The sequence below is a fragment of the Muscardinus avellanarius genome (genome assembly GCF_963383645.1).
Source record: "Muscardinus avellanarius genome assembly, chromosome: 11".
Lineage (NCBI taxonomy): Eukaryota > Metazoa > Chordata > Mammalia > Rodentia > Gliridae > Muscardinus > Muscardinus avellanarius.
Genome location: NC_137797.1, coordinates 68,277,857 through 68,302,425, shown reverse-complemented (window position 1 = coordinate 68,302,425; position 24,569 = coordinate 68,277,857). Strand labels below are relative to the sequence as shown.

Sequence of the window (24,569 nt, the reverse complement as noted above, 5' to 3'; positions counted from 1 at the left end):
GTGAACCTTGAACAGGCACCAGGGGACAGGCGGCCACCTAGCAGCTGGGTCCTTCTTCAGCAATGCACATTCTGTCTTGAGCCTCAAGCTCCTCTGCAACCCCACAAGCCCCAGAGGAGCGGTGGCACAGGGAGAAGGCGCTTCCCCACACAGTGGCTGCAGCACTGGTTGATGCCGGTGCTGCTTCAGCCATCAACTAGGGCGCGAATCAACTAAGCAGTCCGAGTTCCCGGGGGACAGAGGGAGCCGTAGCCAGGCAGCTGTGCAGCTGCAGTTGCTGTTTATTGAGACACATCACAGGCACAGATGGGATGGGGATGTGGGGCTCAGGTGGGTACGGTGGGAAACTGGGAGGTTGGAGGGTATTTGGGGACCACGCTTGACTACCCCATCTCCTCGCCCAGCCTGCCCTGGACTCTGAGCAGGGCAAAGGTGACACGGGAAGCAGAGATGCCCTGGGATATCCAGCCTTCCCTGGATGGTCAGACGGTCACCCCCCCATATCACCCGAACACATCCCTCCAGCCCGCCATCTCAACCTCCTCTCCCATCCCACAGCCAAACTGAGGGAAAAACCTAAGAGATTTGAGCCCTTTGGGGAATGCAAATTATACACAAACATGTGGTATGAAAATATGCAAGACCTGGGTTCCCTGGGCTGTCCCTGCTCCTGAGAAGGGGGTAGGGTGGGTAGGAAAGGTGGGTGCTGGGGTAGGGCTGGACCACAGGGATCCCCTGCTCGGGAGGCTCAGCGGCTAGTATCTCCGGCTGGACGACTTGACCGTGGTGGTCTTCCGCAGGATGGAGGTGCTCCCAGAGGCGGACCCGCCCTTGACAGTGCTGAATCCTCCCTTGCTGGTGCCCCCAGCCCCACCCAGCGAGATGCCGCCCCCAAAGCCAGCGCTGCCGCCCATGGTGGTGGAGTGGCCGGTCACCGCTGCAAGGCAAAGGGTCTGGGTTAGGCTGGCAGCCGGGCTTCTACTGGAAAGGGTGGGCGGGGCAGGGCGACAGCAAGGGCTGACCCAAAAGCCAGCCCCAGAGCCAGAGGACGGGGAGCTCACTCTGTGAGCCCCTCTCAGCCTGTCTCCAGGGGCTCAAATGGTGAGGGGCTGCCTTAGGGAAAGGACAGGTAGAATGAACGAGAAGGTCCTGGGACCAGGCCAAGGGCAGGAACCGAACAGCAAATACTCACAAATGCTGACTGCGCTGGGACAGTCTCCAGACATCCTAGGGGAAACACAAAGGCCAGGAGAGGCGTCAGTGGCCCTGAGCCCATGGGAAACCTTCTCCCTCCCTCTGCCTTTAACCTGGGCCGGCTCGGTGCCAGGGTCCAGTGACAAAACCAGGAGACCTGAGAAATATGTGCATGTGGCCAAACACCAGTGCTGCAGAGGCCGCAGCGCTGTTGGCAGCCACACCACCTCATCCCCCACTCCCCTTCACGCTCTCCCCAGGAGGACCGTGGACAGTGCCCCACTCCAGGGGAGACAAAACCCAAGATCACGCAAAGCCACCCAGGGTCTGCCTGGCTCCTCTCCACTAGTGCCCAGAAGGATGCCGATGAGCTAGGCCCCCCCAAAGCATCATTGAAGAGAGAGCCCTTTGGACTCCATCTTATAAAGTAGCCAAGAAATTTGATTGGCTGAAATCATCCCCCAAGTCCTTTGGTAATTAGTGAAATTAGGGTATAAAGAACAACATCCAGGACTCTACTTTGGGGGTCTGGGTCTAATCTCATTTGTAGGTGAGACTGTGCTGATTGCAAACCGAGAATAAGTCATTAATAAGTATATTCTGTTGTCAGAGGCTAGGGGGAAACAGATGCTTAGCCTACAAAAATATTTCTCAGAGCAGATTGCCTGTGAAGTCATTTGTTTAAAATTCGAATCGTAAAGCTTTTATAAATTTTGTGAAAAAAGATAGATAGGTGTGTGTGTGTGTGTGTGTGTGTGTGTGTGTGTGTGTGTGTGTGTGTGTTTCAAAGCTTCCACTGGTGGTGGAGTCTGAGGTGAAGGAGGAAGCTTCCTTCCCGTGGCGCTGCTGGTCACTGCTGGTCACTGCAGGAATGCAGGGTGCGTGTGCCGTGGAGGAGCCGAGCACCAGAGGCAGCAGCAAAGGCGACTCCCCTCAAGATGAGCTAGGGCTCTGCTCCCGGCCCTCTGCCCATGCCTCCCCTTCCCACCACCAGCACGGACTGCACGGCCTCCCAAGGGCAGGGCTGGGAAGCCCCCTCAGCTAGGGCGAAGGGGCCGCCACCTGCTCTCCTCGCTCTCCAGCAGCTTGCGATAGGTGGCAATCTCCACATCCAGGGCCAGTTTGACATTCATAAGGGCCTGGTAGTCACACAGCAGCCGGGCCAGGTCCTCCTTGGCCTGGTGCAGGGCCGTATCCAGATCCCCAAGCTTCTTCTTAGCATCCTTGAGCGCCAGCTCCCCACGATGCTCCGCTTCTGCTATGGCCGTCTGCAGCTGTTGACACTACGGGAGTGGGGGGTGGAAGGTGTTGAGAAGCTGGATATGGTGGCGCACACTTGTAATCCCAGTACTTGGGAGGCTGAGACAGGAAGATACGAGTTCGCGGCCAGCCTCGGCTACTCAGTGAGGTCCTCTGCAACTTAGTGAGATGGCTGTTTCCAAATAAAAAATACGGCTGGGGATATATGTAGCTCAGAGGTCAAATGCTCTGGGTTCAATTCCCAGTACTACCCAAAAAAAAGTGTTAGGAATACCCTCCAGGGTCATCCCATTCACCTCTCTACCCTCAAGCCAGGGGTCACCAGCCCCATGCCCCTGCCCCAGCCAACTGGGGGACACCAGAAGAGAACATGCCTCTGAACAAAGACATCTATTTGATCCTGTAGCAGCACTGGGGAAGCCCTTACTGAAGTCTAACCTCAGTCCCTCCTACTACAGCTCAGCCCAGCGCTTCAGAAGAGATAAAATACATGATGTAACCTCATTATTAGCCTCATTCTGATCTGGAGAATCCACACTTCTCAGCCATCCCCCGTTAGGGGGTGCTATCTGTAACCTGGATCCTGGAACCCTCAGCCTTCTGCTCTGGAAATGGGATGGAAATAGCCCCACCTGCTCTACCATTAATATACAGTGTGACCTTGGACAATGCCCGCCCTAATACCCTGGGTCCCAGTTTCTTCCCATTTAAAGAAGCACGCTGATCTTGAGGGTCCAACATCTGAGCTGTCCCATCTATCAGTGAGAAGCCTCTCTGGCCTTGCAATGCCCAGCCGGACCCCAGGCCCCAAGGAGAGGCCCACCTGCTTCTTGGCTGCGTCTGCCTCACTCTGCAGCCTCTGGATCATGCGGGTGAGCTCCGCAATCTCATTCTTGGTGTCCCGCAGGTTGTCTCCATGCTTCCCAGCTGTCACCTGCAGCTCCTCATACTGGAGGCCAAGGAAGTGGCGGTGAGTATCAGAGAGCCTAGCCCACAGGGTGACCACTGCCCCAGGCCCTGTGGGCACTGAGTGCATCTGATCGCTGGAGCTCCGAGCATCCCGGGGCCCAGGCCTCTCACCATGGAGGAGGTCTGTGTCCCATCCCAGACCACGCACCTGAGCCGTCCATCCTTCTCACCTTGGTCTGGTACCAGGTCTCAGCCTCCACCCGGCTCTTTTGGGCGATAATCTCGTACTGGGCCTTGACCTCGGCGATGATGCTGTCCAGGTCTAGGTTGCGGTTGTTGTCCATGGACAGGATCACATTGGTATCAGACACTTGGGTCTGCACTTGGCTCAGCTCCTGGAGAAACAGAAGCAGCTGCCACTAGTGTCGTTGCCCAGGCCTGGGAGGGCAGCAGGGGCCGGAGGACAGGTCTCTGGGTGGCATCAGGAGGCCCATGCTAGGCTTCCCCAGGCCCCTCCCTACGAGGAAGCATGACCGCCAGAAGTGGCTTTAGTCTCCCCACCTGTGAAATGGGGCTCTCAGCTTTACAAACTTCACTTATTTGTATGGATTTGAGGGTTCTAAGAGATCAAAGGAGAAAAGGAATATGTGTTTCCTGTTCTACACAGGTGCCTGGCCCTGGGCCAGCGCATCCTCTACTCCCGCTCTTCCTCAGATCACCCTGTGAGGCAGGCAAGCCCACCGGATGGCCCATAGGGAGCTTTTGTACAAAGTGGGAAGAGCCCCACCCCCAGGCGATTCCAGCACAAAAAATGAGGAGTTCCTGGCAGACTGCGTGCAGCCAGAGAGGAGCCAGAGAAATGCTCAGGTCAGTGCACAGAGGCGCTAGACAAGCTCTAGGCAAGAAGAGCAAGGGAGGTGCTATTGGGCTAACCCCTGCGAGACCCAGGAAAGCCAACAACCCAGGTGCTTCACCATTGGCCTCATCATGGAAAATAGCCATCAAATTGAACACAGCAGGGAAATGCCTGAGGGGAAATAGAAATCTGAGATAGATAAAGAGAGTATAAGAGGCCTTGGCCTAAGAGGTCTCAGGGATCTAGCCCAGAGGATCCTGGGAAGCCATGGGGATGGCCAAGGGGGTGGGTGGACACCCAGTGGTCTGTAAAATCAGGAGAATAGGGGAGGCTCCAGAACCCCAGCAAATGCACGGGTTTTCAAAAGAGGAAGATTTAGGATTCTCTTAATTAAGCTGGATGTCAAGAGAGAACCGCAAATAACTAAACTGAAAGTTATCTGGTTTGCAGATCATCCAAAGCAGGACATCAGTAATATACTGGATAGGAGAATCGAGTTTCACAGTGCCCAAGTGGCTCGAAATAAAACTACAATAAAGGCCGGGCGTGGTGGCGCACGCTTGTAATCCCCGCGCTTGGAAGGCAGAACCAAGAGGATCGCGCGGGTTCGAAGCCAGCCGCGCGCGCTGGCTTAGGAGACCCTGTTTCCAAATAAAAATGTAAAAATCGGTCTGGGAGTGTAGCCCGGAGGTAGAAGGGCTTCCAGGAACCCCAGTACCACCAAAAATAAAAAATAAAAATAAAATAAATAAAAAATAAAACTACAATAACACTTCACAGAAAAGAAAGAGAATGATTAGTTCCTGCATCCCATTTCAAAAAATTGATTACCCAGATACAGAAGGTTAGAGGAGAGTGGATACATGTCTTCCTTGAAAACATTCATGTGAGGAAGCCCAGGGCTTGTCTAACGAGCCAGCTTGATGAAATGGCTTCTAAAAATAGCAGTCTAGTGCAGCATTAGGCTGCATGGATAGACATCCATTCTTCCTCCTGCCCCTCTGTTTTCTGAGTACTGTATTAGGAGCCCTGTCTCCTGGCCAGATGCCGTGGTACACTCCTGTGATCCCAGTCCTTGCAGGTTTGAGGCCAGCCTCAGCAACGTAGCAGGACTCTGTTTCAAAACAAAAAGTAAAAAGGGATAGGGGTGTAGCTCAGAGATAGAATGCCCCTGGGTTCACTCCCTAGTACCACAAAAATAATAAATAGATGATGATTACAGACAGATAGGTAGATAGATAAGGAAGGAAGGAAGGAAGGAAGGAAGGAAGGAAGGAAGGAAGGAGAAGAAGAAAAGAGAGCAAGCTGGGAGTATAGTTCAGCAGTAGAGCACCGCTGGACTCAATCCCAGAACTACCAAAAAAAAATACTGTGTTTCCTAAAGTTCTCAAGGATCATAGCTTTTTATTCCCTGATAGACCCATCCCCTAAAAGGCTGTCATATCAAAGATAAATGTGATATGGAAAACAAATGGGTATATCAAGCCCAGAGGACAGTCAGTGCCCATCAAAGACAGAAATGGGAACAAAATTCAAGTCAGCTAGCTGTGTTGTTGTTGTTGTTGTCATTGTTGTTACTACTGCTGTTGTTGTTAAGTGGTACTGGGTATTCTACCTCTGAGCTACACCCCCAGCCCTTAAAACGGGGTCTCAGTAAGTTGCTGAGGCTGGCCTCAAACTTGTGATCCTCCTGTCTCAGCCTCCCAAGTACTGAGATTACAGGCATGCGCCACCACTCCTGGCACAAGTCAGCTTTCAATAGAGTTACCAACAATGGCAGTGCCTGAGCCCAAAAGTAGTGAGCTCCTCACTGCTGGGAGTATTCTAGTAGAGGCTACGTCATAGAAAAGGTTCCTGCACTGGCTAGGCTAGGCTTGAGGTCCCTGCTGACCCTAGAAACCTCTTCTTCTCTGGCCAATTTATGTTAAGTTTGACACTCTCGCCCTAGCCCCCAAGGCCCCTTTGTCTCCTAGGACCCCTCTTGGATTCTTTGATCTACCCACTAGCCCCACCTTGCCTTCTGCTCCAGCCTAGAATCCCATCCTTCCTCTCTGCCCATCTCTGTTCCTCCAACACCAATTAAATAGGAAGAAAGCGATATGATAGAGTAGTCAGAGTCAGGTTCTGGAGTTCGAGGTTGAAGTCCGATACTCTCTTTCTAGCTCTGTGACCACAGGCCAGTTACTCTGAGTCCTAGTGTCCTCGACTATAAAGTGGAGACCACCATCGCTACATGATGGAGTTGCTAAAAGGATTACACAACAGGCTTGGCTTAGTTCTGGCCCATCAAAACCACTTAATTCATGAGCTTAGTTCAAGAGAGTGCTAATGAAAGGGTTAAGGTCCCATCTTTTGCCAACTAGGTTGCACTGGTGCATTCAGTTCAGACCTCCATGTGGAATCCCCAGTGCCGTAAGTAAATGTAAGCGATTACTCCTGTTCACTGGCCACCTCACCAGTTCATAGAGAGCCCGGATGAATTCAGTCTCCTGGATCAAGCTCTCCACCTTGGCGTGCAGATCCATTCTGGTCAGGTATGAGGTGTCCACATCCTGAGGGGGAGAGCAAGGCCGATGGCGGGCCGTCAGGGGTCTTACCTCTCTCCCAGTCAGCCCGGCACCCTGGCAGCCAGAGGGCCACCTCCCCCACTCCCTGCCACCACGCTCACCTTCTTAAGCATCACAAATTCATTCTCCACGGAAGTCCGCTTGTTGATTTCATCCTCGTACCTGTCACCCAGGGAAGACTCAGACTGAGCTCAGCCCAGTTCTGCCTCATAGGCATTGAACCTGCTCAGCTTCAAGGAACCCCTGATGGGTCACCCACCGCCCAAGGATACTTAAGGAGCAGATCTTTAATGCAGCTGACCAGTGAAGAAACTTGGGGTACTTACTGCCTTTGTATAAGCTCCCAACCCTTTCCTAAGCAAAGGGACACAGACTTTGTGCAATAATATGGCAATCAAGAGCCACCATCTCTTTGGACCAGAGCCCTTCCAAGACGTGATAGGAGCAAGTGTGGATGTGCAAACAATCTTTACCTTTGCATTCACTTTCAACAACAGAATGTCGTTTAAAACAACCCACGCCTCCCCAGCCATCAGCTGACACTGGGAGGTTGAGAAATTGCTAGTGTTGATTATGGGAAGTGTTGATTATGGGAAAAGTTATTTTTAAAAATCACACCTTCAAATCATAAATATACATATCCACTCATCACATATATGTGAACCTTATTTTGAACATGATTCCAAGAAACTGTATTTATAAAATTTAACATTTATGGGACAATTAGAAATTTAAAACTTGATGATATTAAGAAATTACCAATTAGATCCACAAAAAGAGGCCAGTAGTACATAGTACATACCCTGAAAAACTTCCAAGCCAAGTACCTTCTGCCCTTGAAACCAAGCAAATAGTAAATGAAGGTGACTATCTGGATCCCCATCCCGGCTCCTCAGTTATCTAGATCTATGACTTTAGATAGATTTCTTAAACACTATCACTCAACTTTATCACTTAAAAGTAGGCACAATTATATTTACTCATATAAGTATTGTAAGGATTAAGAAAGGCAATACATGTAAGCCAGCTAACTCAATCTCTGAGTTGTCTAACATTAGGGTTAATAAATATTAAGGCTGTTTTTGTTTTTCTTTAAAAAAAAAAAAAAGAAATTACCATCTTAAAAGTTCTAGATATGATTATAGTGTTGTGTTTATGTTTTATTAAATCAACTTGGGCAACGACATTAATATATCTATAAAATACTTGTGAGTGAAATGACTTGATGGCTGCAATTTACTTCAAGACAATAAGGGAGGAGAGATGAAATGAGATTGTGACCCAATAATTACTAAAGCTGGCTAATGAGAACATGAGGGCTTAGTATATTATTCTCCCTAACTTACAAAAAATTATTTTTGTGTGTGTGGTACTAGGGATGGAACCCAGGGTCCTTCTACCTCCAAGCTACTCCTCCAGACCTATTTAAATTTTATTTGGAAACAGGGTGTCACTAAGCTGCTGAGGCTGGCTTCGAACTTGCAATCCTCCTGTGTCAGCCTCCCAAGTACTAGGATTACAAGCATGTGCCACCACACCCAGCAAAAATGATTTCTAATTGTAAACAAATGCACCAATCTCCAAGCAGCAGTGGACCCTGGACCTGAACACTGGGAGCCAGCTTGGACTTCACATGTCCCTCAGGTGGGTCCCAGGACCTCGGGAATGGGTGGCTCTCCCCAAGGAGGTCTTCCCCATGGACCCTCCCCAGGCCCAAGGTGCCCGGTCTCCTCACTTGTTCTTAAAGTCCTCGAGGACATCTTGCACATTCCTCAGCTCTGCGTCCAGCCTCCCCCGCTCGTTCTGCCTATTGTCCAGTTCCCTCCGCATGCTGGCCAGGAAATTCTCAAAGTAGGGATCCAGGTTGTTCTTGGTCACACCCAAGGTCTGGCCCTGCTCCTGCAGCAGTGCCCACTTGGTCTCCAGCACCTTGTTCTGCTGCTCCAGGAAACGCACCTGAGCCAGAGAAAGAGGAGAATCATCCCTCAGCCACAGGAGAGTGGAGGACAAGGGCTGCCACCCACTCATCCCAGGCCAGCATCTGAGGAGCAGGACGGCAGCACCCACACCTGCTGAGGGAAGGCGGTTCTGAGAGGACCAGCCTGACAGTCCAGCCTGACGAAAAGGACTCTAAAGAATTCCTAATTGTAAGAGCCCAGCTGAGACATTTACTGCTTGGTGACTCAGTCAAGTCACCTCTCTCTGGGTCTCCCTCTCTCATTCATCCCAGGTAGACAGAACTAAGGTGATGTTCTTGAATCCGCATCAAAATCAACCATTAAAGATGATGATCGCCAGGTGTGGTGGTGCGCACTTACAATCCCAGTACTCCAGAGGCTGATACAAGAGGATAACAGGTTTGCAGCCAGCATTAGCAACTTGATGAGGCCCTCTGCAACTTAGTGAGACCCTGTTTCAAAATAAAGAATAAAAACAGGGCTGGGGGTGGAGCTCAGAGATAGAATGCCCCTGGGTTCAATCTCCAGTATCACCAAAAAAAATGTCGATGATAAGCCGGGTGTGGTGGTGTGCGCCTATAATCCTAGCATTTGGGAGGCTGAAACTGAAGGCCAGCCCCAGCAACTTAGGGAGACCTTATTTCAAAACAAAAAATAAAGCCAGACTTGGTGGCGCAAGCTTGTAATCCCAGTACTTGGGAGGCTGAGACAGAAGGATCACAGGTTGTCAGCCAGCCTCAACTACTTAGTGAGGCCCTCCACAACTTAATGAGACCTTGTTTCAAAATAAAAATAAAACAGGGCTTGAGGTGTAGCTCAGAGGTAGAATGCCCCGGGTTCAAGTCACAGTATCGCAGAAAAGATTTTTTTAATTAAAAATTAAAAATAAAAGGGTTGGGAGTATGGGTCAGAGGTAGAAATCCCTTTTCGATCCCCAAAACCAAGAAAGAAAAAACTGTTTATGTTACACATGCCTAGAGAAGGGGGGGAAAGTGGCCAAATGTTAAAACTGCTCAGTCTGAGTACAGAGTAGCATCTTATACCAATCTTGCAATTTTTCTGTAAATTCTATATTTAAAGAAAAAGAATTTTTTTCAAAATAGCAATGTTGATTTCCTTTCTCCCTAAACCCAGAAGGAGGCTCATTTAACAGCACCCACCCTGGGGTGGGGGTCTTGCCCAGCCAAGGTTCTGAAACCCCAATCACCAATCTCTCAGACCCCCAGATCCTAGGCCAAGATTCTGTAAGCCTGAGAATGTTTTTGCATATTTGACCTCTGAAATAGTCCCACAAAAGAACTTGAGCTCATTACGGGAGAGAATGAGAATGAGCTGGCTTCACCCTCTGCTGTCAATCGCTGCGCAGGTCCCCGGGCCACAGTCACATGGCCTGGCAGCTCCGTGCAGCGGGCACTCCTCTTGGTGCCACGGACCAAGTTCCTGGCCACCTCTGCCATTGTCACCCTCAGGATCCTGAGAAAATCACCTCACTTCTCTAAGACCTCTGTTTTCTCATCTCAAAGCTGGGCACAATGTCATCTACCTGCCTCCTCACGTGACCACTGCGGGCATTGCATGAGAAAGGAGATGCGAATGTCTCCTTTGTAAAAAGCACAAACCACTGAGCCAAAGCAAGGTTGCCCCCAGTTCTTCCCCATCAAGGCCCCACTGCCCTGGCTCAGGGCCATGCTAGACAAAGCTAGCAAAATGGACCAAGAAATCCCAGAGTCTAACAATAATCACCCTAGTCAGCCTGGAGGCAAGAGAAGAATTCAGGATACTCCCAGTTTGCAACAGGTCAAACTCCACACCCTCAAGACATGGTGACCTGGTGACCACCCTCCATGTTATCCACCCTGAACCCAGCTCCTTGATGTCAACAGAAAGCAGGGAAAGAGAAGCAATTGAGGGGGGATCTGGGGGAGTTCTCATCACATCCTGCCCTTAAGCCTCCTCCAAACCTGAAAGAACAGGAGCTAGACAGGGCCCCACCCCTCAGCCTTGGGTAACCCATTGGACTCCTGAGCCTTAGTTCCCCCAGCTATGAAATAACAAAAAGCAGTAAGGGCCACCATGCTGAGAGGGGCACTGCAGACAATCCCAATTTTAATTGTGAGATAAAACTGCTATGCAGTCGTATGAATGAAAGGGAAAGGCTCCATGAAAGGCTCCAACATGACCAAGTCACCTGTGCTGGGCGTGGCGGCGCACACCTGGAATCCCAGTACTTGGGAGACTGAGACAGGAGGATCGCTGGTTTGAAGCCAGCCTCAGCCACTTAGCAAGATTCTCAGCAACTTAGGAAGACTCTCTTTCAAAATAAAAACTAGGGCTAGGGGTGTAGCTCTGAGGCAGAATGCCCCTGGGTTCAATCCCCAGCACCACCAAAAAAAGAAAAGCAAGTCGCCTGTACACACACTTAAAGACACAGAAGTCATTTCGCCCAGCCCAGTTCCACCTCCCAGACACCCCACTTCTCTACCCCCCGCGGCCCACCTTGTCGATGAAGGCGGCAAACTTGTTGTTCAGAGTCTTGATCTGCTTGTGCTCCTCGGCGCGCACCCGCTGGATCTCTGGGTCTATCTCCACATGGAGGGGCGTGAGTAGGCTCTGGTTGACTGTGACCTCCTGGATTCCTCCAGGAGGACAGGCAGGCCCAAATGTCTGCCTGCCAGCCCCCAGGCCCATGTAGGCCCCGCTGCCAAGGCTGAAGCCCCCCAGAGCCCGGCCCGTGCAGGCCCCGCTGACCGCAATGCCCCTGTTGCCCACCAAGTTATAGAGGCTCCGGCTGCCAAAGCCACCCGAGCTGGGGCCACAGCGAGCCCCCCCACCGCTGCCACCATTCCGGGACACCGTCACAGAGCTGAAGCTGGTTCGGGTCCGACAGCCAGCCCCTCCACCGGCCGAGTTGGAGCTGAAGCCTCCTTTGGTGGAATAGGTCTGTCGAGACATGGAGGATCTCATGGTTGTCAGGGCTGCCAGGAACAGCTGGAAGTAGGGGAGAGAGCAGTGCCAGCGGGGCCACTGGTGACCTTTTTATCCTTTCCCAGCTGGGCTGGACCCTGGGCTCCACAATCCCCTGGGAGCAGAGGGAGGGGCCGTGGGCCTAGAGGGAGTCCCCTCTGCCCAGCAGGCGGGAGGCCCCTCCCTGCTACCACCTGTGCTCCAGAGCCGCTGAGACCTGGCGACACCTTGCAGAGCCGGATGCCACCTTCCCCCCCTCGGGCTCTCCTCACTTGGAACAGGATGATAGGACTCCCACGGCCGCCCCCACCACCCAGTGTCTGACTTGGTCTCCTCCGGCCCAACCCCAAGGCCGCAGTCAATGGGGCTCTGTTCTGTGGGGTTTGTCCCAGGGCCCAGTTGCAAGCCAAGGCCCCGGGGGCCCAGGGCTGTGCAAGCGGTAAGGGAAGGAGCATTGGGCAACTGGCCGCTGGAGAGAGCGCCCAGACCTGCTCCAGTCCCACCCTCCTGGCCCACAGCCTCACAGCCTCCTATCAGGTCTAAGATTGGGGGCACAGGTGACAGGGTGGGAAGGTAGTGCTCTGTTCTTATGTCATACACTGGCAGGCATCTGCTGGGTGGAGACTCTGTGCAGGGATTCAAGGACAGAGAGAGGCCCCTGCCCAACGTGGGGCCTGGGATCTCCAGCAAGGCCCTGAGGCCTGGGACCCAGAGGGACGGAGGGCCTTCAACCTCACCTGAGACCCTTGACCCTCTTCCCTAACTTCCCTAAGGCAGAGCCTCCCCAGAAGGGCCCAGCCACTTTGGAGAGGACTGAAGGTGAGTGAAGGACCCCTCCTGAATGAAGATACACACGGGCCTCAGAAACCCCCAGAGGCCCATGCTAGGTCCCCACCAGCCCCCTCCTCCCCTGCCCACCGGAAGCCCAAATGCTTGGTTCAGAAGGGGTCAGGGGCCTCCTTAAGCCACTTCAGCTGGGGATGAGCTCCAAAGCACAGCACTAGCACTTGCCTATCATGTAGGAGGCCCAGGGTTCAACTCCTAATATCACATACCAAAAAAGTAAAAACCACTCACATAGTCCCCTGTTCCCTCCCCACCTCTGGCAGCTGGGAGCAAATGCAGCCCCAAGCAAAGAGGGAGAGACTCCGGTATCAAGGCTGTGGGATGACTGAGGAGGGGGCTTGGGGACTGGCCTTCCTCAATGCTTCAGCTTTCAGCAATAGTAAGGCCCAGAGAGGACCCACTGGCTGAAGGGAAGGAGCAGGGACAGTTGCCTGCTCCCTGTGCCCCACAGGCGGAAGCTGGGGCCTTGACAGCTTATCCCCAGATCCCAACAAAGAAGACTGGGACCCCAATGGGGGAGGCATCCTACTAAGCTGGGGAAGGCAGGTGGAGAGAGAGTCCACTCCAGGCCCCAAGAGGCTGCAGTATCTTTTCCTGGGACCACTGGGAGGCTGCAAGTGGGCTCCAAATGCTTAGAGAAGTTGTGCCCAGCTCCCACGAGGGATGGAGTGAGGAGCGCTCACAGAACAAGTCCCTTGATGCCTAAGAGACGGTCCTCTCTGCTTGGAGTTAGGGTACCAGACATCTGGGAGGAGCAGGGATGAGACACAAATCCCCACTGAGCTGTGTGTTCTGAGGCAACTCTCAGCCTCTCTGGGCCTCATCTCTTCTGCCTATAAGCACAGCAAAAGTCCTTGGAAAAAGGATGGCCTGTGATCCCCAGATGGAGCTGTGACTTCCCAGCAACCTTTGTCTCCTCTCCCAGGATGCAATCATTTTCTCAGCCTCCCTTATCTCTCCCTGGGCAGCGTGGGAGGGGAGAGAGTTGTGAGTGGGGCCTAGCCTCCAGGAGCCGGCAGTGGGCCCCTGGCAAGGGAGTGATGTCAGCCCTCTGAGTCAGGATGGCTGGGGTGGTGGGAGTGGGAGTGGGGCTGTAAACACAAATGCGCCCCACCCCAGAGCCTGACATTCACTCACGCAACTCTGCCACGTATTTACCAAGCATGCCCTCTGCACCAGGCTGGGTGCCAGGAGCTGGGGACAGGTGCACGGGGGCCTCCCTCCCACCCAAGCCGGACGGCCCACAGGTCCAGCCCAGACAGGGCCACGGGCAGCCACTCTGCCTCCCCCACACTACTCTCCACCCGACTTTGACATATCCTAGCTCAGACCATCTATTTGTTCTTAAAAGGAAAGACTCCGAGTTTTAAAATTAGTAGAATTTATTGGAACGATAATAAATAGAACAAAGTAAAACTAATCCATCAGTGAATCAGGCAGCCCTGAGGGAAAAAAAGCAGGTTAGAGGACTCCCACCAACGACAAGATCTGACCACGCTTACAAGACACAGAGGGCAGTGCAGAGGCCGCGTGAACTAGAGCTCCTTCAGTGAACTAGAGCTCGGCCACTATAGTGAAACTTCGCATGGTTGGTCTGTTAGTGCTAAGTGCAGGCGCCTTTCCAAACCAATGGCCTCCCACTAATATCATTTAACCAGCCCAAGGAGGAGTGGTTTCTTCCCATCCCACCCTCCAAGGTGAGGGGGAGCTGCCACCTGCTGCTGCTTGTCACCTTGGGGCTGCAGGTCTGCAGACTATCAGGCACCCAGAGTCCCTCCCAGCTGCCAGGAGGGACTGCCAGGAGACTAGAAGAGAGGGGCCCGAAGCCGCAGCTGCTGCTGCCGCCCCTCATGTGAAAGGAAGGGACAAAGGCCAGGCCAAAAAGAGCCACAGACACGTGAAATTTGTTGCATAAACTGCATCTGGTATATACCCCAAACAAGGTCATGAAAGCGATCCTCATTCCAGTCCAGCCTGGTGGTGCATGCCTGGAATCCTAGTATTTGAGAGGCTGAGACAGGAGGATTACGGGTTTGAGGCCAGCCTCAGCAACTTAGCAAGAAGCTGTTTCTAAATAAAGAATTAAAAAGGGCTAAAGATATGGCTTTGAGGTAGAATCAACCCCTAGGCTCCATCCCCAGTTACCAAAAAAAAATTAAAGAGCAAAAAAATTTTTAAAAGTTCATCATCCAAGCAAGGCACAATGGTGCACGCCCGTAACCCTAGCAACTAGGGAGGCTGAGGCAGGAAGATCGCAAGTTCAAGGCCAGCCTCAGCAACTTAGTGAGGCCTTGTCTCAAAATAAGAAATGACAAGGGCTGAGGATATAGTTCAGTGGTAGAGTGTCCCTGGGTTCAACCCCCAGTACAAAAATAATTCATCATTGGAAATGCACCAGAAGCCGCAGCCATCAGGGACATCTCCCAGGCCTCTGAGCGATTCACAGCAGGGTGGCCAGGGATCCAGGCCGAGCCAGGGAGGACTGAACACCCCCACCCGGGTTTAGACAGCTAGTGCCACCCAGCCTCCTTCAGCCCATGTAAGGAGCCGAGTCCTTAAGCACTGAAGAAAGACTATCCTCTAAGGGGGAAATGGAGAGTGTCATTGTTTACAAAACAAAAAAAGTCAATTTAGTTGAGCTATTTGGGATGAGTTTTGTTTCCTCCTGGGATGTTGGCTGGCACCATCCCACACAAGCCCACGGGGCAGGAATTGTTGTTAATGACTTTTACAGAGGAAGAAACCAAGGCACGGAAGAGGGCAAGTCCCTGGATCAAAGTCCACAGAAGGAAGTGGCAGAGCTGGGCTGCAGCCAGGACTTCCAGCTACAGGGCCACGTTCTCAGCCTCTTGCCTGCTTCGCACAAGGCTCAAAAGGCCTCTTCTTGGACCACTGATGGAGAGATCCATGGAGATAAGAAGAAGGCTGCCCTCCCCTAACACAAGGAGAGGTATGTGACCCCCGCCGCCCAGGTGTGAAGCTGAGGGTTAAACCAGGTCTCCACCTTGGTCTGAAAAAGGGAGAAAGGGAAGGCGCCATAGCAGAAGCCCGGCAGCTGCCAGGGTGGGTGGAAAGGCGGTCCTCCTTGCCTCTCCCAGCCTGGCCCTGGCGCCCATACTCCTGGCTTCCCGCAGAACTTCCTGAAAGAGAGGAAAGGAGAAGCTTCCAGCCTCGTGTTCAGACAGGCCTGCGGGTGGGATGGGACCCAGAGAGAAGGGGTAGGGGCAGAGTTCAGCCCCTAATCTCCATCACACCCCCAGGCTGAGCTGAGCTGAGCTGAGCTGAGCTGAGCTGAGATCCTCTTCCTGGGTGCAGAGCCTGCCCTGTGGTCCAGGCTAACAGAGAAGCCGAGTCCCCAACCAGAACCAGCAGACACAGACTCAGAACAGCACCCGGTGCAGCCAGAACGTGCCAGGGACGGGAAGGGCACAACAGAGGAATTAGAGAAGCTTTCCAGGAGAAAATTTGAGTACAGACTTAGGGAGACGGAGGAACAGGGATGAAGGGAGCTCCCAGAGTCAAGACTAGAACTATTCTCCAGCAGGCACTTACCAGGGAAGAACCCACAAGAACCACTAAGATGTCAGTGGAGTTGGAGGAGATGAAGCACATTCGAGGGGCCCACTGGGGAGCCTAAAGGACTTCCTTGACCAGCTCACTAGGATGCCCAGGGAGAAGCCACCGAGCACACTTGAACATGGGGTGGGTACCACACAAATGAGATGCAAATCAGTGTGCAGAGCAAGGCCAGCCAGGAGAAGCTCTCTGAACAGCAAGTGGGTGGGCCTTTATTGACTCTTGGAATCCACTGGGCATGGAGCTGGCCACCCAGAGCTGGGGGATGGGGTGGGCGCAGGGCTGATGGCTGAGGAAGAAGGGGGCCCGGGTCACTCAGTACGTGATGGATGTCTTTACACTCGACTCCACCGTCTTCTTCAGGATGGTGTGGCGACTGGAGCTGGAGCTGGAGTTGGAGCAGGAGCTGAAGCCAGATCCAGACACAGAGCAGGAGCCCAGAGCAGGGTCCTCTCCAGAGCACAGGGTGCCACCGAAGCCTCCAGTCACGATGCTGGAGCAGCCAGATCCCAAGCGGCCTTTCCCACCTCTGAGGCCGCAAGTGCCCACCAGGCCACCGCAGACTCCTCCAGACACCCCGGCACTGCCTCCCACTGTGGCTGCCAAGAAATGTACCAGGGTCATGGCGACATCCTCGGTGCCCCTTGGGTTCCCACTCTCAGAATCCCCTGTTACTTACAGATAGAGACCTGCCTGGCACACTCTCCAGACATCCTAAGGAAAAGAACAAGAAGAAGTGCTAAGAAAGGCTACACAGAATGCATCCCCAACTGTGGTTTTGGTTTTATTATGGTGTGTGTGTGTGTGTGTGTGTGTGTGTGTGTGTGTGTGTGTGTGTTGATGATGATGATGCTGGGGACTGAACCCCGGATTCTACCAAGGTACATCTCCAACCCTATATTATTTTTTATTTTGAAACAGAATCTTACTAAGTTGTAGAGGGTCTCACTAAATTGCACAGGGTCTCACTAAGTTGCAGAGGCTGTGATCCTCCTGTCTCAGCCTCCCAAGTACTGGGATTATAGGCAGACACCACCACACCCAGCACCTCCCTAGGTATTTGTATGCCTCTAGGAGCAGTTTATCTATCCTCTTAGCACATAAAATCCACAATCCCCAATTTAAAATCCCTCTCAGCAGACTTGGCTGCCCTTAGTGACTCAGAGTGTCAAGAAATCTCTCAGAATCCCTTGAGAGAGGAGAGTGCAGTGTTGGCAGGCCCGCCTCCTCCCCCACCAGTCGCTTCTTCCCAGGCCCTCCAAGCTGCCCCACCAGCACTCCTCGCCCTCCAGCAGCCTGCGGTAGGTGGCGATCTCCACGTCCAGGGCCAGCTTCGTGCTCATCAGCTCCTGGTACTTGCACAGCAGCCGGGCCATGTCCTGCTTGGCCGTCCTCAGAGCGTCCTCCAGCTCGCCCAGCTTGGCCTGAGCATCCCTGAGGGCCAGCTCCCCACGCTGCTCAGCGTCACCAATAGCCGACTGCAGGCTGGCATTCTGAAAGAGGGGTAGAAATGAGGGAGAGAGTAGCTGGAAGTCTAACCCGTCCTCCCAAAGCACCCACTGTGCATGTAACTTGAAGGCTACAGTGGACCCGTCTCATGAGCTCAGAATTCTCCATGATCACACACACACACACACACACACACACACACCAGATTCTCTCATTCTAAGGGAAAAGATAAACAGGGTCCCCTCAGGTTATTTTTGTGTGTGGTACCGGGGATGGAACTAAAGGGCATTCTACCTCTGAGCTACACCCCCCACCCCATTTTATGTTTTATTTTGATACGGGGGCTCCCTAAATTGCTGAGAGGCTTGCTAAATTACTGAGGCTGGCCTCAAACCTTTGATCCTCCTGTCTCAGCCTCCCAAGTACTGGGATTACAGAAGTGCACCACCACGCCTGACTTCCCCCTAAGTTTGCACAGCCACCCAAAACTTCAGAATGTGACCTTATTCGGAAACAGAGTCTTCACAGACATAATGAGTTAGGATCTCACGATGACAACATACTGGATTTGGGTGGATCCCTAAGTCCAAGGACTGGTGTCCTTATAGGAAGGGGCAGGACACAGAGACACAGAGAGATGCTGTGTGAAGACAGAAGCTGGGATCAGAGAAAGGCGGCAATAAAATAAGGATGCTGAGGAATCCCAGGGGCCACCAGAAGCTAGGAACGATCCGCCCCAGCACCCCAGATAGAGCAGAACCCTGCCAACGCCTTGACCTCAGACTTCCAGGCCCCAGAACCATGAAGGAATAATGTTTGCTATTTTATGCCACCAAGTTTGTACTAATTTGCATGACAGCCTAGGAACTAATATATTTCCCTTGACACCTCCTCAAGAAAGCCTCCCCTATTTCTTCCCAGCCCCAACTCCCACGCTTTAGAAGGTCTCTTCCAGGGCACTTAAAGGTGGTTCCATGACTGGCCTTTAAGTCCCTGTTCAGTTTGAGGAGTAAAAGTCACAAGAAGAAATGAGAAAGAGATAAACGTACCCTCTCTCTAAGGAACTGGAAGCAAGGCGTCTACCTGGATGCAGATTGCAAGGAACAGTCCCCCAGGGTTTGTGGAGTGCAGTGGCCCTCTCCCAGAAAAGCCACTGTTCAGGCGGAATTCATCCTGGAGGGGGCATGAGGGTCTTTCCACCCCAGAGTTACCCAAAGCCCCAGCCAGGCTCCAGGTCCCCCCTACAGCCCTCTGGTGAGCCTGGCGGGTCAGCGGAGGCGCGGCCTTGGGAGCCTTGGGTGCTGACCTGGTCCTTGAGGCTGGAGATCTGGCTCTGCAGCCTCGGGATGGCTTGCTGCAGCTGGGACATCTGGACCTTGGTTTCCTGCATGCTGTCCCCATTAAGCTGGGCAGATGCCTGGAGCTCCCGGTACTGAGGGGAACAGAGGCGACAGTGCTGCTGGACCCCAGCACCATGGCAGACACCGTCTCTCAGCCCTTGTGGCCACCCCCCACATCTTCCCAGGTGGGGTAACAGCTGAGACCAGGACCTGGTGTGCGTGCCTACAGAGGCCACGCTTGTCTCCCACGGTTTCCCCGCATGCCTCTCTCCTGGAGGTGGGCTGCAGCCCTGCCCACCCTGCCACGGGCCTTCAGGGAGGCTGTCAGAACTCCCCAAAGGGACTGAGGCCGGTGACCCCCTAGGGTATGGACATGGAGAGCCGGCCATTTCCGGCACCCTGCCCAGGCACCTTGGTCCGGTACAGGTCCTCAGCCTCGGCCTTGCTGGTCTGGGTGATCTCCTCATACCGGGCGCGGACCTCAGCAATGATGTCACTGAAGTCCAGGCAGCGGTTGTTGTCCATGGACACCACCACGGACGTGTCGCTCTCCTGGGTCTGCAGCTGGCCCCGCTCCTGCAGGGAAGACTGGCTCAGGCCACCCGCCCGGGCTTCCTCGCCCCCGGGGCCCCAGGTTGGCAGAGGGCGCCTGAGTTTCTGCCCACACTACACTGCACACTGGGTGGCCTTGTGTCTGGCCCGCCCTCTGCGTGGCTCGGTCTCCTCACTTGAAAATAAGGGCTATGAAAGCGGTCTCTAGAAACTCGCGGTGCGGACATTAAATGAAAATGGCCGCGAGGCCCCGAGTCACCTGTCCCCGCCACTCTCCTTAACACACGCCTCTCCCACCCGCTGCTACTCTCCTGCCGTCCAGGCCTCCCACTTGTCCTCAGGGACGCAAACCCAGCTGGCTGGTTCCTGTGCCCGCAACCCCAGACGCAGGGTGAACTTCCTCGTGCCCTCCAAATCTTCACGAAGCCTTTGGCTTCTAAGTAAGGCCTACCTGCCGTCACCACCTGCCCCCCATTTCCAGTCCTCCTTCCCCCATCTCCGCAGCATGTATCACCCTCTGTCATGCTAAATAGCTTACTTCTTTACTAAGCCTAGAACTTATGCCTGTCTTCCCATAGAAAACAAGCTTCGTGGGTTTTGTCTGGTTTTTGTTTTTGTTTTGTTTTGTTTTGTTTTGTTTTGTTTTGTTTTGGTGGTACTGGGGTTCCTGGAAGCCCTTCTACCTCCGGGCTACACTCCCAGACCTATTTTTACATTTTTATTTGGAAACAGGGTCTCCTAAGCCAGCGCGCGCGGCTGGCTTCGAACCTGAGCGACCCTCCTGTCTCTGCTCCCAAGCGCGGGGATTACAAGCGTGCGCCACCACGCCCGGCTGTCTGGTTAAGTGTAGATGCAGCCCCATCACCTAGCAATCCACAAAGTAAGTTCTCGGTAATTGGTTGTCAGATGACCGATGACCCCAAATCCAAGCCACCCTAACGGTTCCCTGCGGGCCACAGGGGGCAGCCCACCCGGCCCCCTCCTCAATCCCCTCCCCTGGCAGAGCCTCACTTCTGCATACAGATGCTTCAAGAAGCAGATGTGTTCCTTCAGAGACTCCAGCTCGCTTTCCAGCTCCAGCTTGCTCAGGAAAACCCCATCCACGTCCTGGGGACAGGGAGGCAGAAGCATGTACCCTCCCCTCCCTCTGTGCGGGCCCCGGGCTGGCTCAGGAGTTCGGTGCACCCACCCGCCACTGTCTCCGGAGACCCCTTCCTCGCTCCCCAGTGCCACACTTTGCCCCACGCCACCTTGGGGAAGCCTTCCCTGATTGATCCCGTCCACTCTGCCTCTTCCACTGCCTGCCCACCCTCTCCCACAGTGACCCCCGGAGCTGGCCGTGCAGGGCCTCAATCGGGTCTTGTCTTGGGGGGTCCCTGTGCCATTTCCTGGGGATGGGAGCCCTGGGTCCTCAATGAGGACCTCCACCCTCTGACCTCCCAGGCTAGGAGCAGACTCAGGCTCCACGGGGAGCTCGCTTTCTTTTTTGGTACTGAGAACTGAACCCAGAGACAGTCTACCCCCAAGCTATTCCCTCGGCCCCTTTTATTTTATATTTTGATACAGTCTCATTGAGTTGCTGAGGGTCTCACTAAGTTGCTAAGGTAGGCCTCGAACCTGGAATGGTCTGGTCTCGGCCTCCCAAGTACTAGGATTACAGGTGCATACCACCACACCTGGCTCCCCTACCTTCTTAAGGATGGCAAAATCGTTCTGCACTGTAGCATGCTTGAAGGCCTCCTCCTCATACCTGCCAAGTAAGTAGAAAAGGACTCAGAGCCTAAGGTCTGCCTCCACGCATGCCCTCCTGAGAAGAGCCCGGCTTGGCACGCCCAAAGCAGACCCGGGCCGCCCCTCCTCGTCTTTCCTGTCAGGAGGCTCTGCACACCCTAGCCATGACCCCGCGCCACCATTAAATCCCTCTTCCCCATGACAATTGGCCTGTTTCTGGGGCACGTTCACTGTCCTCGCTCACCGCACACATCTGCAGCTGCAGTGGGCAGCTTGAGTTTTTAATCAGAGAGAAAAGGGATCCCATGCATGACTGGCCAGCCAGGGCAGACCTGGAACCCAGGCCTCCAGTTCAATGCCGGGCTCCGTCCAGGGCCTTCCTTCCTCGACCTCATTCCCCACTCCCACCAGCCCTGCCTGGGAGGTAAGAAAGGTGGGAGATGTTTTCCCAAGGCAAATATTTGGAAACTGAGGCTGGGAGAGGTTGGAAGGCTGCCCCGGGCCACACAGCCAATCACTGCTCACGGTCTCTCCAGCACGCACGCCCTGCCAGTCCAGGGCTCTCTCAACACCACCGGGCGACCTACCTGGGGAGCCCAGAACCACAGCCCGCAGTGAATCATGCCACGGGCCTGGGGATGGTCCCACTAAATAGATTTCCTTCCACTCCTGAGACCAGAGAACATCTGAGTCACTTCAGCCCACAGCCTGCTAAGCAGGAATTTCTTGAGAAAACCCACTTAGGCACTGTTGAAAGAAGCCCTTCCCAGCTCCAGCTAGAAACAGGAGCCCTCACACCTGGGGCCCAAAGAAAATGGGCTTCGGCTCGTGCTGTGACCCCGAGCCCTCGGGCTAACAGACCATCTGAGTGCCCCAGACCCCATGGGGCAAACTTCAGTGTGCCTACTTGGCCTTGTACTCCTCCTCCTGGTCGCGGAAGGCCTTCAGCTCGACATCCAGAGACCCTCGTTCTTGCTGCAGCTGCTCCAGCTGCCTCCGAAGGCGGCACAGGTAGTCCTCGAAGACAGGCTCCAGGCCCCGGGGGCCGTCGCCCACCCTCACCTGCTGCAGCAGGTGCCACTTGGTCTCCAGGACCTTGTTCTGCTGCTCCAGGAACCGCACCTGCAGCCCAAGCACAGGGTCCCTGCGGCTTTTGTGGGACTCCCCAGGCACAGCCTCTGGCGAGTGACCTCCCATCAGCCCTCCCATCAGGGACCCTCAGGGACCCTCCCTTCAGCCCTCCCCCTTCCCCTGCCTTCCAGCCCATTCCCCTTCACAAACCTTCCGTGTCAGCCTGTGCACTTCAAAAGGATCAGACAGCCTAACAGGGAAGGGTCTTCCCCCTGTCGGCCACCTGTTGCCTATCTCTGACCCCAGCCATGGAACAACAGGTCTCGCCATAACCAGGGAGACTCCAGTTAGGCCACAGGAGGACTTTCTCCTGCAGAAGCCATTGGGAAAGTGGTGGAAGGAGATCAGACCCCCCCACTCCTTGCTCCTCAAGAGCGGCTCCTCGGAGGGAGGCCCAGCGACAGGGGCTAGGCTGAGTGGGCCTCACCTTGTCAATGAAGGAAGCAAACTGGTTGTTGAGGGTTCTGATCTCTCGGGTCTCCTGCGCCCTCACCATCTGGAACTGGGAGTCGATCTCAATCTTCAGCGGGGTCAGCAGGTTCTGGTCGATGGTCACTTCTTGGATACCCCCGGGAGGGCATAGGGAAAGCCCAGACCCACCATTCCCCTTCCCAAACCTTCCCCCTGGCCCCCAGGCCCTCCCCCGAGATCCCCCTCGGCACCCCCTGAAAGGACTAAGGCTCCTGCTGCTGAAACCGCCCCTGCCATGGCCCCCTGAGAAAGAACAGGCTGAGCCAGCGCTGAAGCCCCTGCGAGCCCGGCATGGGGAGAGAGACATGGCAGAGACAGGCAGCCGCACAGCAGACAAAAGAAGAGATGGTCAAGGTGTGTGTGTTCCTGCCCCGGGGCCCCGGCACGAGACTTTTATCCCCTCCCGTCCCTGGGCTGGGCCTTGGAGAGCAAGATGCCCTTGACCTGACTGTGTCTGGCACTTGGCTCCAGCTGACTTACGCTGACACACCTGGAGAAGGCGTCTAGCACATGTGGAACCCAAGGGAGAAGGAGACCCAGGCCCTGTCCAGGGAGCCCTGGGCTGGTGGGAGAGATGGGCCCACCCTGCAGACAAGGAAGCCACCCAAGGCCCAGAAAAACCGTGCTGAACGGGGGCAGCGATGGCTGAGGGCCATTCAAGGAAGGCTTCCTGGAGGAGATAGGGAAGGAGGGGAGGGATGTTAGAGAAGAGGAAGACGGAAGGGATTCTGATGAGGCATCAGAGCACCCCAGGGTGCCAGAGAGGGGAGAGGGAGCTTCTCCAGGGAGGTGGAGAAGGAAGGCCCGGTGCAGGAGGCTCGCACAGGTGCTGCTGCCTTCAAGAGCTAAAAGACACTTCAGGATTTGGAAATGACACAGAAAAGCAGGGTGTCCCAGTCCCTCCTTTTGCCCAACCCAGCAATCATCCATGAGGCACCACCCGCTCGAAGCAGGCATTCCATCTGGGATTGCATGGGCAGCGTTTCTGAGCCCAGCCTGTGTCCCTGTTCCTCCCACACACCCAGAGCCCAGCCCGCCCACCTGGGTCAAGCTCTGCAGGTCCAGGGTACAAGTCAGAGGCACCCCGGCTCCAAAATAAAACGGGTATTTAGAAAACTACTGAGGAGGGGAGGCTGGGGATAGAAACAGAGGGCTCTCCACAGGCTGGATTCTGTCTCAGAGCAGAAAGGGTAGTTAGTGGAGAAGCACTTGAGGGTGAGCTCCCCCCTGAGGCAAGACCCGGGAGGGGGGCTCAGCTTCCTGCTGGTCTGCAGGGTAAGATGGCTTGGATTTGAGGAACAGCTGTGGCTTCTTCTTTACATGGAAAGAGGCTACTTCTCCCTGTCCTCTGCCCCCTTTCTAGAGCGCGGTGCACTGGAAAGAGAGGAGACTGGTGCCTTTGACAATGCAACTCAAAGCACACTGAACACCCAAGAGGCACGCAATGAGGAAGTCACACTAGGCAGTTACAACAACCCCACTGACAGGCAGGACAGACAACCATGCAGGACGCACTTCCACCAAAGGATCCCAAGCCCCTTCCTCCTCCCCAGCCCCATCCACAGCACCCTGTGATGATGAAGGAGAAAAGGAGGAGTCTGGGGAACGAGGGGCCAGGTGACACCAAGGAGAGAAGAGGAAGACCCAACAGTGGGTCCGTGTCCCGGCGTCCCCAAGGACAGACGAAGCAGTGTGGTGCTGCCCAGAGTCCAGAGAGAAGAGCTGGGAACTGGCTGGGATCCCACTGAGGACACAGCTCCCTACC

General features: G+C 54.3%; 2 protein-coding genes across 2 annotated transcripts; both read right to left on the bottom strand.

The window, feature by feature from the left end:
• Window positions 1-755: 755 nt before the first annotated feature.
• Window positions 756-11,708, bottom strand: KRT79 (keratin 79; the record flags this gene model as incomplete). The annotated part of the gene is made up of 9 exons (XM_080705865.1): window positions 756-937; window positions 1,193-1,227; window positions 2,257-2,477; window positions 3,278-3,403; window positions 3,594-3,758; window positions 6,676-6,771; window positions 6,888-6,948; window positions 8,522-8,742; window positions 11,241-11,708. The coding sequence occupies 9 exons, from the start codon at window positions 11,706-11,708 to the stop codon at window positions 756-758; spliced, it is 1,575 nt and encodes a 524-aa protein (XP_080561991.1).
• Window positions 11,709-16,445: 4,737 nt separating this feature from the next.
• On the bottom strand, window positions 16,446-23,202 carry KRT78 (keratin 78; the record flags this gene model as incomplete). Its single annotated transcript, XM_080705893.1, has 9 exons — window positions 22,761-23,202; window positions 22,110-22,324; window positions 21,161-21,221; window positions 20,483-20,578; window positions 19,331-19,495; window positions 18,886-19,011; window positions 17,403-17,623; window positions 16,810-16,844; window positions 16,446-16,729 (listed from the first exon to the last, which is right to left on the bottom strand). Exons 1-9 carry the CDS (start codon window positions 23,109-23,111, stop codon window positions 16,446-16,448), a joined length of 1,554 nt encoding a protein of 517 aa, XP_080562019.1. The 5' UTR covers window positions 23,112-23,202.
• Between the last annotated feature and the right edge of the window lie 1,367 nt (window positions 23,203-24,569).